The following is a 14,041-nucleotide window of genomic DNA, read 5'->3' as shown; positions in this document are numbered from 1 at the left end:
TCTTCCACCTCAAACGCTTGCTGGCTCCTGCTCTGGAACATCTTTGCACCAAGTTTACTGAGAAATTGGCACTTTCAAGTGTCATGGGAATCAGCTGTAAGAATCGCTTCTTCCTTTCCACCTGTTCACCCTGCTACTTTGTCTTTTGGGTCTGTTGGTTGAATTGGTCTTTAGGATCTCAGTAAAAGGAGAGAAGTCTCCCTTGAGAAGAGTCTGCTTTGGGTTCTCCTCCCTCACTGCCACAGCTGAGAAGCAGCCAAGTCCGCCAGTTCATGCTCCACTTCTCTGAGGTCAGGCGTCCCATTTGTCTCTCTTGTTTCCTGCCGCCCCAGGACGCCCACCACCCAGCTAAGGTGAACTGAGACGCCAAATGATACTGCGGCAGCAGGAGGAAGTGTGTGTGGAGGAACCACCCCCAAAAGAGAAGAAACATGGGTGTATTTATGTGCAAGCCGACGTGGGTTTTGCCTGCCACTCATTGACCAGTCTCCCCTCTGCTCCTCCCCCAGGAGGGCCATGCTGATAAAGAAGGGGAGGGAAGCTAGCACAGCCGCAGGTACCCCATACAGGAGACGTCTCCCTGGGAGGGTGAGGTGATCATGGCTTGTGGCTGGCAGGTGCTGTGGTGCCTGCTGGTACTGCTTGTAACCCTGGTGCCTTTCACCAACCAGGCAAGGAAAAGAACTTTTATCGACGTCAAAGAAGTGCCCAAGACAGATCTCCATGTGGAACAAACAATGGAGTTCCTGATCAACAAATTCAATGAGGAAAGCATGGATCCATACAAATTCCGCATTGTCCGAATCCTCGACATTAAGATGCAGGTACGTACAAGGCTGCTTCTCACTACACCAGTCCCACAGGGCCATGGGTGTGGGGACATTCCACTCAAGGGACATTCAACCTCACTAGGCTGAAGTAGACATTTAAAGAGAAATCTAGCAATAGCCAAAACCATCAGTCAGCAAATTAAGACCCAAAGACCAAATGTGCCTGCTGCCTTGGGTGTCATTGAAACCCTGCCACACATGTGTGCATCGTCTCAGAGTGCTTTCACACTAAATGGCAGTGATCTCTTTGTAACTGGCTGTTGTGACAGACGTTGAGCTGTTCAGCCAAATAGCAACGTGGTACCCCATTTGGGACAGAGACGAATACCCACAAAGCCTAAGATATTTACTGAAAGCCCACAATCATTGTACGTGTTCTAAGAGGTGGCTTTGCCCTTGAAGAGCTGGTTTCTCGTGGTTCACTTGAGTTCCTCTTAAAGGACAAAAGGAAGTAAAAGTGTCACATTACAATAGGAGAGAAATGCCCACCATCTCTCCTGGACTGGGTCTATTGCCTTCGCACGGCCCATAAAGGAACCCCATGACTAAGAGCCACGGGAAAGAGAGGGGAAAGGTATGCTTTATCTCCTGGCCCTTGCTTCCCACAGATTACCAACCACATGGAGTTTCACATGAACCTTGAGATGCTAAGGACCACGTGTTCAAAGTCCGAGACCAGGAACTGCACATTTCAGGAAGGAGATCTTTACAAGGTAGTAGAAAAAGCATACCAACTTAGAAATAACTCGGAGGTTTTTTTCCCCAGCAGATGTTTCTGTGGTTCAAACCAATATGGTAGGTTTGTTTGGGACTTTTCAAAACTGTTGGAAATAAATGTGCATATATAGTTGCATGCAATTCTTTTCTTGAAGTTGGGGAAATGGAAGGTTTCTTTTAGTGAATGTGCAACTCACCAAAGGCATTGCTGCTTCGCTGCTAGAAGAATTATTGGGATGCAAGTCAAAAAGGAGGAAATGAAGTGCCTGCCCCGGTGGCCCTAGCTGAATATCTGAGCATCAGCCTAGCGAGGTCAGACAACCCGCCACTCCTCCCCTCTGCTCCTTGTATCTAGTCATGCTTTACAGGATGAAGAAACGTGAAATTGAGTTCAGAAATTATTTCACGGCTGGTGATTACTGCTAAAGAGTGCCTCTTCAATGCAGCTTAGTCCCATATCCCATATCACAAGGGGGAGGAGCTCTCCAGACTCGCCCCCACCAGAAATACTGCAGTGTGCGCAGCCAGAGGGGGTACCACCTGCAGAGGGGGCTTTTGCAATTCTCACATCCTAGAAGCCCGGCAAGACACTTCACTTTGCCAAATGAATTCAAACTAGACGAGGTTGGCATATGGCCATGGAATGGTAGTGAGAGCCCCGGGGGTGGGGGCTACACATTGGGCTGTGATCGGCATGGTCTGCAGCTCCAAACCACCTCCACCTCTGCAGGAGATTCCTACTCTTGTCAACAGTTATTACAGTCTCGGACACCCACAGGGGGTTGCTATGAGTCCACATTGGCTCGATGGCAGTGAGTTGGGTTTGGTTTTACGCTCAATTTGTTGGTGTAATCATTAATCACGTTTTTTTGCTTACACTCTGTCTTGGTTTCATTTATATATGCAGTCATCCTAAAGCTAAGGGCGCTAGGATTTCCCAACACAAAGCCTTGTTCATCCATGAGTCCCTCTGCATAGATGAGTCTTTACAATCTAGCAACGTGGGGGACCTCTTTTGTTCTTTCCTGGACAAGATCATGATGTCTGGGGGAGTGGGGGAGGAGTAATTAAAGGACAGGGTAAAGCAAAATTAAAGTGTTTTGTTGTGTTTGCATAAGAGGTTGAATTGTTTCCTGTCTGTGGAGGAATGTATAAATTTAAATGATACCCACAACCCTACCTAGAGGTTTCAAATGAAAAACAGAGCAAAATCAGAAAGGTATCACACTAAGAAGAACTGAAGGATAATATGCAAAATAGGTTTAAAGTATGAATTTTTATTGTGGGGGAAGACAGTGTTGAGGAAACAAAGGAAAATAGAAGGAATAAATAGGGAAAGGTGCTAATGGATGGAAGGAATGAGTGGATGGAAGAAGGGAAAGGAAGATAGGGGAATGGATGGATCCATCAGAAGCAGCGACAGTAAAAGTGTAAGGAACATGAGAAAAGATTAGGGAAGGGAATATAGATAGATAGATAGATAGATAGAGAGAGAGGGAGAGAGAGAGAGAGAGAGAGAGAGAGAGAGAGAGAGAGAATAATAAGGGTTCCTTGGGGTAGGGAAGAGGAGGAAGGGGATAAAGGGGAGCTGATACCAAAGAGTTTAGGAAGAAAGAAAATGTGTTGAAACTGATGGTGGCAGCAATTGTACAATAAATGTTTAATCTAATTGAATTATGGATTGTTATAATATCTGTAAGAGTTCCCAATAAAATGATTAATAAAAAGCCATTTAGACCTATAAAATAAGGGAAGAAAGATGAGGGAGAAAAGAACCCGTCGTCTCAGTGGTGAATTCAGGCTATGCCGACACTCTATCTCTACTTCCCCAATCTGGCCACAAACAGAAAAGACATTTTCTGGGACGAGCCCCAAACTTTGACTGGTGACTTAAATCAAAACAAAGATCAAGCCAGGTGTGAATTGGAGGCTGGTGAGGTATGCCATTGTGTTGCTCTACGCCGTCTTTTGTCAGTTCTAAATACACCTTGCTTGCTCTCAAATATTATTTGTGTTGTGTTTCATGTTTTTCAGTTAATCAAATGCTACTTTTCGGTGCTCTGCATACCTTGGTTTGAAAGGTACAAAATTCTGAAGAAAAACTGCACTGATGTGCAGGTGTCCCGGAGCGTGCCGTGTGTGAGAGAGTCCTGCACTGAGCTGACCACTTTGCGGACCCAGTAAATGTTTGTCATCTGCTCTCCTAAGACTCTCTATCATTTTCATTCTATCACCTGTTTCCAAATACTTCAGCCCTAGTTTGGGCATTCAAATGAGGTGACCTTCTAGCCTACATCTGCATATTAGCAGAACTTCAGCTCCATCCTCATATCAAGTAAGATTCTTCAGATTTTAAAATAAGAAGGCAAAGAGGAAAAGGGGGAGAAGGAAAGGGAAACAGTTTAAAGTAATTTGGCTGAAGAGTCATGAGGGAGCCCACCACAGAATACCTCCTTCTCAGACTTTATTGAGGAAAAACAAGACAAAGAATTCAGAGAGATGAGAGTCTTTGTTACTGATAAAAACTAGGTCAAGAGACCTATCGTATGTGTGCAGGAAAGTGCATTTTCTAATATAACCCTAAGAAAGAGACTTGCACACCCATGGAACAGCCATCTTGAGCCAAAGAAGGTGCACCAGTGGATTTATTTCTGTCTAGGAGCAGCCAAGGAAAGCATGCACCACTTGCAGGAACACCTGGGAGGAGGAGCAGGCCTACAGTACCTAGTCTATTCGTTCTAACTATCCCAATCAGATCTACATCCTCCAAAATAAAGGTTGGGAGTGGAGAGAAGCCAGGAATGCTCTGTTAAACTGACCCCTTCTCCATGCCTGGCAGCATCAGCGATGGGGAATAAGCATCCTTACCCTTCAACAACTTGATTGGGGCTTTTACGCAAGGTCGCCAGGTCACCCCTGTACCCATTTCTTCCATGGAATCTCAGGGTGCTTATAAGAAGCTGATTGGACCACACCTTTCCTCTTTCGCATCCAAGAGGAGGGTAAAAAACTCATCGCCAGAAGCTCCGGCAAAATTCCTGGGTTTTGATGACACCCTAAGGACAACACATTCACACAGAACAAAAACACATCCACAACCATGCATACACAGATGCACACGCAGCACATACCTGAAAGGGGAGTGCGTTTGGGGTGTTTACTCATCCATTCTAATCAGTCATTGGCTGAAGGTGTCTCCTCAGCTGCACCAATCCCCCAGGGCAAAGCAAGTAACCAGAGCGCGCCCTCAGCAAAGAACATAAATCCTGGCATTAGGGAGTCAGAAGGCGGGTGCAGAAAGGATGAGACCACTAGTTGCAGATGGTTGGGAGCTGCAAAGGAGTCGGTTTATGGCTTCTTCTTCCCCTGGCAGTTTCTGTGCTCTCTGAAGCCTGTTTCTGGATGGATTCAGGTCAATTCCCCCTCCACCAACCCCTGCATTTGCTAACTTGTCGTTTCTTCATCTCTTACTGATTCTTTACACAGTACTGATTCTTGGTGTATTTATAAAGTTTAATGATGATAATGCATCCAAATTGCTTAAACACAGTATTTAGGGCAAAAGAGGTACCCAAATACTAATTCTTATCAGAACATAGGCAGTCCAGATAATCCCCAATTTACAAGAGTGTTCCCTTCAGACCATGCTGTCACAAATGAGTTAGAAATTTTCATTTTGAATAACACTACTTTTATGCATCTAATCTTTGTCTTTGGAGTTGGAAACATTACATATAACTATATACATATAGATTTAATACATCGCATACAGAAAATTTTTTTTTCATTTAAAAGCGACACTGGCACAGATAGGAACCAGAACAGAGGGAATCCAGGACAGATGACCCATTCAGGACCAGTAGTGAGAGTGGTGATATCGGGAGGGTGGAGGGAAGGTGGGGTAGAAAGTGGGAACTGATTATAAGGATCTACATATAACCTCCTCTGGGGGACAGACAACAGAAAAGTGGGTGAAGGGAGACAGACAATGTAAGACATGACAAAATAATAATGTATAAATTACCAGTGGCTTGTGAGGGAGGCGGGAGGGGGGAAAATGAGGAGCTGATCCCAAGGGCTTAAGTGGAGAGCAAATATTTTGAGAATTATGAGAGCAACCAATGTACAAATGTGCTTGACACAATTGATATTTGTATGGCTTGTGATAGAGTTGTATGAGCCCCAATAAAATGATTTATTTTTAAAGACACTGGCGTTGTGTCAGTTTGCAGTAAGAACCCCACTCTTGTGACAGTTTCCAGATCTAGGATATAATCTCTGGGAATGGGTATGGTGTTTCTAGTCAGAGAATGAATGCGAGTGTTCTGCACGATCCTTTGATGGACTGCCGCATTGTGCTCAGTATGTGCATTAAGTGTGCAATGACATTGTGAAGTTTGCAGTACTGCAGGAGTTACCAAAATGTAAAGGACATGAAGTGAGCTCATGCTTTGGGGAAAATGACTCTGAGAGACTTGCTCAACAGAGTTGCCACAAACCTTTAACATGTTTTTGTTTGTTTGTTCTAAGGTGGTAGGGACACAATCTGTGGAGCACAACAAAAAAATGCATGTCTGCACCAATTCAGGGACCACTTCTAGCAGAGATATAATATTAGAATTCAGCACCCTCCTATCATGAGGACTATTTTTTATCTCCGGAAGTGATGGTGTGAGCGAGAAGAAAAGGGAAAGTGGAATATCTGCTCTTATTCACCTATTGGCTCTTTCAGCCCAGTGGGGTTTTCTCTGCTGAAATAATTACAGGTTCACAGGGATTTGAAAAGTTGTACAGAAAAGGCTCCTTAACCTACACCCAGATTCCCCAATGAGTATGTGACAACAGAAAACTATCAAAATTTTTAAAATTACATTGGAGCAACATGTATGTGTAATTCTCAGTCCTTTTTTCCACATAGGATGATTTGTGTAACAAATGGCAATATTCAGCTATTTCCTTATGACGAGATCCCCTTTATGGTCATACCCGACCCAGTCCCCACCCTTCACCCATCTCTAACCCCTGGCAATCACTAATTTCTTCCCCACCTCTTCAAGTGTTCTGGATTACGCATGCTACATGATTGGAGGTGTGCACACCAGGACTGGCTGTGAGGCCCTGTGGCTTCGTGTTATTTTTGGCCGTGCAGTGGTGTCCTACGGCACAGATGCACCACGGTTGCACGTCTCACTGATCGCTGGACATGTTGTTTTTCAGTTGCAGCTGTTACAAATAAAGCTTCTAGAAGGAATGCTGTGTAGGTTCTGTGTGGGCATACATTTTTACTTCTCTAAGATAAACACCCTGAAGTGAGATTGCTAGTTCAGATGATAGAGCATATGTTTAGTCCGTTTTAAGAACGTGACAGATCATTTTCCAAAGTGGTGGTGTCAGCACATAATATCCTTTGCTGTCCATGGCCCTTTTCTTTGCTCCAAGGGCGACTTTATCTGCTACTCATGTCGCCGCCTATTTCTTCTCCCATGTCTGCTCTCGTGTGTACCTTCTCTGCTCAACTATGAGTCATGTAAGGTCGGGAGCCACAGTCTCCCTGATGGCAGGAGCCATCAGCAATCAATCATAGGAGTTCAATAACTCACAGTGCAGAGGAGAAGAACACGGGAGGCTAGTCACTGCTGACCTGGGATAGCTTAAACCTGGGAATTCAAATGGGAAGCTGCTTCTAAACGGGCGTGTTATCTAAATTACAAAAGTGCACGCTGTTGTCCCTGATCTGTTCGTACAAGCTTTGTGATTGAGGCCTGCCTTTCATCTGAGGGTCGGGAATATGGGTATCAGTGAGCAGAGGGTGCCTACGTGCCTCGCCCCCAACAGAAACCTTGAGTGCTGAGTCTCTGGTGAACTTCACGGCTGACAACATTTCACATTGTGTGACTCCACTGAGAGAAGACTCTTGGACGGTTGCTCCTGGCTTCCTCCAAACTTCACTTCAAGCACCTTTCCCTTTGTTGATTCTGATTTGTATCCTTTGCTATAATAAGTCTTAGTTGTAAAGACAAGTGTTAGTCCCCCTAGTGTATTGCTGACCTGGGTTTTGTCTTGAGGACCCCCAGGGACTCACAAAGGGTGTACGTATCACTGTGTTGGGTATACATGGGAGATAAATGGTCTCCCCCAAATTCAGGCCCGAGGAAGAAATATGTCTGGATCCAGAAAAGCCACAGAGATGGGTTACAGTAGAAAAAGTATGAGGTCCTTCCACTCAGATCGTATGCTTCCCCAAAACCATTCAGTGTGTGTACATGCATGTACGTGTGTGGTTTCTATGCAGGAATTTGTGCGTGTATGCGTGTGTGTGTGTGTGTGTGTGCACGCGGCGGTGTGTGGCTAGAGACGCTGCAATGAGGGAGCTCAGTCGTTTCCGAGTGCCATAGCTTGAAGTGCACAGTAAGCTGGTTTAACGGTGTATCCGAGGGTCTTTGCTCACTTAACCTTCCAGACAGGAGTTGTTCCAGAGTTGGTAATAGTGTATCCAGGGTACAGTGTAAACCAAAAACTCGCAAATGAAACTCTGCGCAAGGAGAAAGGGAATAGTTAGGTTGAAGAGGACATTTTTGAGAGCAAACACAACTTCCTGTCCCTGCAAGTCCTCCAGGGAAACGGGGGCCCTTGCTGTGTCTGGGCAGGAGCTGCACATGTCATGCGGGGGCCGGGGGCGGGGGCGCAGAAATGTAACTCTGGGCTTCATGAGCACCACCGTCTGAGGCCATGCAGCAGGCCTATCTGGGCCTGCAGCCTCACTGGACCCAGGTCCAGAGACTCAGCCAGACTGTGAAGGGACAGTGGCATGAACTTCAATCCTCCTACACCCCTGGCACGGGTGGGCCTTCATGGGGCCACTGATGGCCCAAATAAGAGTGCCATCAAGAGGGGCCAGGAAGAGCAGGAAGAGGGACGCAGAAGTTGGAAATAGAGAACTGGACATTCCTCAGAGACCAAACCAGGACCTCGAAGAACAACAACTGTGGTCACCCTAAGAACCAGAGAAGCAGACCAGGAGGATGAGCAGAGTCCTGGTGGTCAGCCAGAGGAGTGCAGGTAACTCCAAGGTCTGTGCGTCTGGCCAGGCAGCCTAGTTAAGGAGCCCCGCCTTCCTTCCCCGCCCTGGGGGGCCATGAGTGATGCCAAAGGACTTCGAGGCTGTGCCTGACCCTGCCCTCAAGCCAAAACCCTTCCCCGTCTTTGGGCATGAGTTCCCTCTCAGTGGGTTCCTGCCACCTACCTTTTGTAGCTTCGTCTTGCTCTGGAGGGGGCAGGCATGAGTGCTCGTGCTTTTCTTCTTGCACTTGGTCCGGCTAATCTTCATGGTGACCATGTACTCCACTCCTGTCGTCAACTACCGGGAAGCAACAGCACGGTTAGCTTGGCATCAAGCAACAGGTTGCTGAGGGTCCCCGGGAGAGGTAGGACTGAGGCAGACGCCGGGGAGCATTTCCTCCCACAGCTCCTTCAGAGACAGGGCTCTCTCCTTACCCCCCAGGTGGAGGATGTCCCAAGATAGCCACAACCCTGCTTCTGGCTGCGTTTGCTGGTGCCGCCAGGGACAGTGTCTCACCTGCTTCCCATTCACCTTCAGGACAAGAGGCAACCTCCCAGGCTGGCCTCTCCCAGGTCTGTCGGCGAGATCCTCATACTATACACAGCCAGAGCTTTATGCTTTGGGCTTTTCCTGCCTCCATTCATTTTTTTTCTCCTCTGTCCAAACCAACTTGACAAAAAGTAATTTAACAGACCATGAGCTGTTGAATCTGTTGAATCTAGATTTGGAGTCTAGATTCCCCATTTACTGTGACCTTAAGCAAGTTATCCTTAGCAACCTCAGTTTCTTCACTCCAAGGGCAATCAACGTGACTATCCATGGAGTTGTTACACAGGTTAAATGAAAGCTTGCATAACATCATTTAATGACGTGTCTGCAGCATGGTCCGCAGCCCAGGAAGATGAGCTCCTAATGGCAGGCCTGTGAGGCATCTGTGGAACCTGAGCAGCAACAGAACGGAAGATAGACGAGGCGAGCTCAAGTCCCACCTTGAACAAGTCCTCCACTCGACAGAGTCTCAGTTTCCTCCCCCTAGAAAATGGGCCGGGGGGGGGGTGCCTGTTCGAACGATCAGAGGATCTGTGTGGAATGAAGGAAGGGGGTGGTGACTGTGTGAGGCCTGGAGAACACATGCCAATGACTGTGTTATTTGGTAGTAATGATTGTTCTTTATTCACGTCCAAGTGTGAGGCTGTGGGGACTCGAGGGGATGGAAAAGGTGCAGCCCTTGGTGGACAGGGAGGTACCACACCCATAAGCAGCAGGCCAACAAATAGTTTCATCATCAGGGCTGCCTATTGGGAACCACATGGAATTCCCTACGTAACATTGCAGATTCGAGAGTTCTGCATGGGTCAAGTTATCCACACGCTTGCCCAAATGGCCTTTGTCCAACCAAAGGAGACAGCCAGGTACTCCGTGGGATGGCAATAGTGGCAGAGTGCGCACACACCATCCTCGGGAAGCAGGCACCCTGCAAAACCTTCAGGAAATGGGCTAGGGGAAGTTGGACTGTGGACAGGACAGAGATTCTCATCCCAGCAAGAGACAAAAGAGCCAAGGATATAATGCCCCTGTGTGAGAACACACTGACAAGGGCTGGCTCATCCAGGCATTGGGATCTTGCACAAGGCTCTTTCACACCGAGTATGTCATTTTATCTTTGAGATACTTTGTGTGTATGAAGAAACTAAAACACTAGTCATAAATTTAACAAGCGTTCCCACGTGCAAGCTCAAACCTCAACTCACTGCCGTCAAGTTGAGCCCAACTCACAGGACAAGGTAGAATTACCCCTGTGGGTTTCCAAGGCTTCAGCTCTTTATGAGTGTGAAAGGCCTCATTGTTCTCCTGAGGAGCGGTTAGTGGTTTCAAGCTGCTGACCTTGGGTTAGTATGTGAAGTACTCTATTAGTCACTACTAGCCTTCATTGTTAAATAGGCATAGAAATGATAACAACAGCAAATATTTTTTTTATAAATTCAACTATTTGTTAGTTCTGTGCTATGGACTTCATTATTAACACACACACACACACACCCTGCTTTGCAGATGGGTGAAATGAAGCTTGGATAGTATATATGGGCACTTAATCAAGATCCAAGAATCAGGAGGAACTGTATCAAGATCAAAGAATGGGGGCCCAGTAACCTAAGGAAAGGTGCAAGCCATGCCCCACTCCTCTACACTTCCATGAGGGTTTGGGACTGACACAGTCATGCTACAGCAGGTATAGGGATACACTAGGTCACCCAGCGATCAAGGTGAGCTCTCTTCTGCCCACGCAACCACACACTGCTCATACATGTACACTGGTACAGATAGGAGCTGGAAATACAGGGAATCCAGGACAGATAACCCCCCCAGGACCAATAATGAGAGTAGCAATACCAGGAGGGTAGGGGAAAGGTCGAGAGAGAGGGAGAACAGATCACAATGATCAACATATAACCCCCTCCTAGGGGAAAAAACAACTGAAAAGAGGATGAAGAGAGCAGTCATTTTAAGACAGGAAAATAATAATTTATAAATTATCAAGGGCTCGTGAGGGAGGGAGGGTGGGGGAAGGGTGAAAATTAGCTGATACCAGGGTCTCAAGTAGTAAGAAAATGTTTTGAAAATGATGATGGCAACATATGTACAAATGTGTTTGACACAATGGATGGATGTAAGAGCTGGAAGGGCCCCAATAAAATGAATTTTGTATTGCTTATAAACAATTACTTTGCACTTGACTGCTGGTGATCATGGATTGATTTCACAAGGCAGGCTTCCTAGGGTTCTCAAGTTTTTCCTTGGGAAGACTCATCAAAGGGAATGTCAACTTTGGTTAATGGCCAACACCTTGTAGTCAAATCACTTTCACGTTCTTGGCCCTAATGATGAACAAGACTACCACCTTGTGGCGAAAATGTGTAACTGCTTGATCCAGGGACATCCTGATATGTGTACAAGCCGTGGTGCTGTGTTACACTTTGTCCCCACGCCCTACTGATTCTACTGTTCCACCTTTTCTCTCTGCCTAGAACCCTTTCTTCCTGTTCAATTATTATTTTTCCCAAACCCAGCTAATTAAACTAAGACGTGGTGTTGCCTCTACCTAACTCAACCAGAATGGTACTAATGGTTTATTCTGGGCTGCCAATTGAAAGGCTAGTGGCCCCCCAGTACCCCAGAGTGACCTGATGATCTGCATCTGTAAGACTCTAGTCCTTGAAGCCTCTACGGAGTGCAGGTTGACTCTGCACACGTGGTGTGGTCATGAGTCGGAAGTGGCTCAAGCTTAATGGGTAAATTGTACAATTTACTACTTGACCTTGAAGGGAGATTGAACCAGTTTACAAAATGCTTTTCAAACAACCCTGATTTCCTCCCTCATCCTTTAATGGATATATTTAAGACAACTATAAAAATATCGAAAGCGATGTAGGCTTAAAGCCAAGAAGAGGGCAAGTGCCTGGTTCCACTCCCCCAGAATAAAGCCCTCTGTGACATTCCATTCACTGTGACCCTGGCTTCATCAAGAGCTGGGAAGACATTCTTTCAGAACAAACAATAGTTCTTCACTCAAGTACAGTGGAGAACCTCAGGGAACACTTTTGCTTTAGACTGATGGATACCAATCCAATTAGGAGTCCACTCGTCTTCAGACTAGTAAAGCATTTCTTAGTAATGACTAAATCAACTCTGGCATCTCCAGAACTCTCCATCATGCCAGTCCAAGGGATGTTTCTTTTCATTTGATATGTCACTTGGTATTCCCTGGGAGCCTTGGATGTCCAAATAATTAGGAATAGCGAAGCTGAGGCACATACCTGCATCTGAGATCGAAGTAGCTTGTCAACGCGAAATAAATACGTGTCGTTGCTGGCATTGTTGAAGCTCTGAATTAAGAAATCCAGTGTTGCGTTCATGTTTTGCTTGCTCATCGGCTTCTCCCGAAAGCCTTCCCACCTTTGGAAATGGCTCGCCTTGGCCATGAGAACCAGGGCAGCCAGCAGCAGCAGGTTCCTCAAGCATCCAGCCTTCATCTTTGCGACTTCAGGAGTCTCCTAACCAGCTGCACCTTTCAAGGTAGGGAGGTGCCAAGCAGCAGCTCCCTTTCTGCACAGCAGCCTTGTCCACACAGACTTTCCCAGGAAATTGACTGCCTCCTTAAAGTTTAAACAGAAATGTAAGCCTGACCCTTGGTTTCCTAGACGAGGCTCACAGTGTGATGGGAGGCCACGCTAGGCCGGTCTCCCTGCCTGCCTTCACAGCCCACTCTTCTATCTGAGCTTGTTTTCTACATGTATCATGCCCATCCGGTTCTTTGGTGATCAGACAAGCAAAATGTCTAGACATTTGCCATGGTGGACAAGACCCTGTTCGTCTTCCCACCTACCAGAGGAGAACGAGAAAGCCCCCAAATAGACCTTTCAGGGCTCTGCACTAAGATCTAGCGTGACAGATAGAGGAGAGCCACTGTGGAACTCCAGAGAGACTTATGGGGAGATAAGAGATGACGTGAGATTTAGGGACTCAATAAATTAAATGGGGTGAGGGTCGGGGAGTATATTCTACCTCACATTCCAACTACCTGACTATGCCACCAACTCTTCCTTGGGCATTCTCTAGAGACAAATGCCCCCTACTCACCTAGTCACCCTTGCCATAGATTTCTGCCCTGCTGAATTGCGCTGTCCCTGATGCCCAGGCTCTTTGTGTGACCCAGTGAAGCTTTGTGAGGTAATCTCAGCCCACCTAAGAGGGAGGAATAATGTGTGATCCTCAGAAATGAATCCTACAGAGCCCGGAAGGTTAGGGAACACCTCCATCCAGAAACCCAAACTTGTTGTTTAAAATACTGGCTACGGCAGCATCCCGGATGGACTCCTACTCCAGAAAAAAAGAAGAACATTTGTGGAACAATTGGAAAGCAGTGAATAGAACCTGTAGCCCAGTGACTAGTATTGTATTGCAGTAGGGCAGAGAGCAAAGGTGGAGATTTGGACACTGCACGGGCAGAATGCATGCAGTAGCCTGTACTACGTTTCCCAGAAAGCTTTCCTACTCCCAGGGGACCATCTCAACAGTCTCCTTTACTTGAATATTTAAACACGCAACTTTCCTCTAGTTCTTCAATGCTTCCCCCCACCCCCACCCCCAACCCAACTATCATGATCCCAATTCTACCTTCTACATCTGGCTAGATCAGAGGATGTACACTGGTACAGATAGGAAGTGGAAACAGGGAATCCAGGACAGAGGATCCCTTCAGACCAGTGGTGAGAGTGGATACCAGGAGGGTGGAGGAAGGGTGGGGTGGAAAGGGGGAGCCGATTATAAGGATCTACATATAACCTCCTACCTAGGAGGATGGACAGCAGAAAAGTGGGTGAAGGGAGACATCAGTCAGTGTAAGATATTAAAAAAAATGTTTATAGATTATCAA

At 46.5% G+C, this 14,041-nt stretch overlaps 2 protein-coding genes across 2 annotated transcripts; one reads left to right on the top strand and one right to left on the bottom strand.

The window, feature by feature from the left end:
* Positions 1-599: 599 nt before the first annotated feature.
* On the top strand, positions 600-3,731 carry CST11 (cystatin 11). Its single transcript, XM_075527981.1, has 3 exons — positions 600-824; positions 1,439-1,543; positions 3,582-3,731. Exons 1-3 carry the CDS (start codon positions 600-602, stop codon positions 3,729-3,731), a joined length of 480 nt encoding a protein of 159 aa, XP_075384096.1.
* Positions 3,732-6,575: 2,844 nt separating this feature from the next.
* LOC142422487 (cystatin-like 1) lies at positions 6,576-12,727 on the bottom strand. The gene is made up of 3 exons (XM_075527858.1): positions 12,423-12,727; positions 8,791-8,904; positions 6,576-8,079 (listed from the first exon to the last, which is right to left on the bottom strand). Exons 1-3 carry the CDS (start codon positions 12,636-12,638, stop codon positions 7,996-7,998), a joined length of 414 nt encoding a protein of 137 aa, XP_075383973.1. The 5' UTR covers positions 12,639-12,727; the 3' UTR covers positions 6,576-7,995.
* Between the last annotated feature and the right edge of the window lie 1,314 nt (positions 12,728-14,041).

This window comes from Tenrec ecaudatus, chromosome 12, assembly GCF_050624435.1.
Source record: "Tenrec ecaudatus isolate mTenEca1 chromosome 12, mTenEca1.hap1, whole genome shotgun sequence".
Taxonomy (NCBI): domain Eukaryota; kingdom Metazoa; phylum Chordata; class Mammalia; order Afrosoricida; family Tenrecidae; genus Tenrec; species Tenrec ecaudatus.
This window is presented reverse-complemented; position numbering and strand designations above follow the sequence as displayed.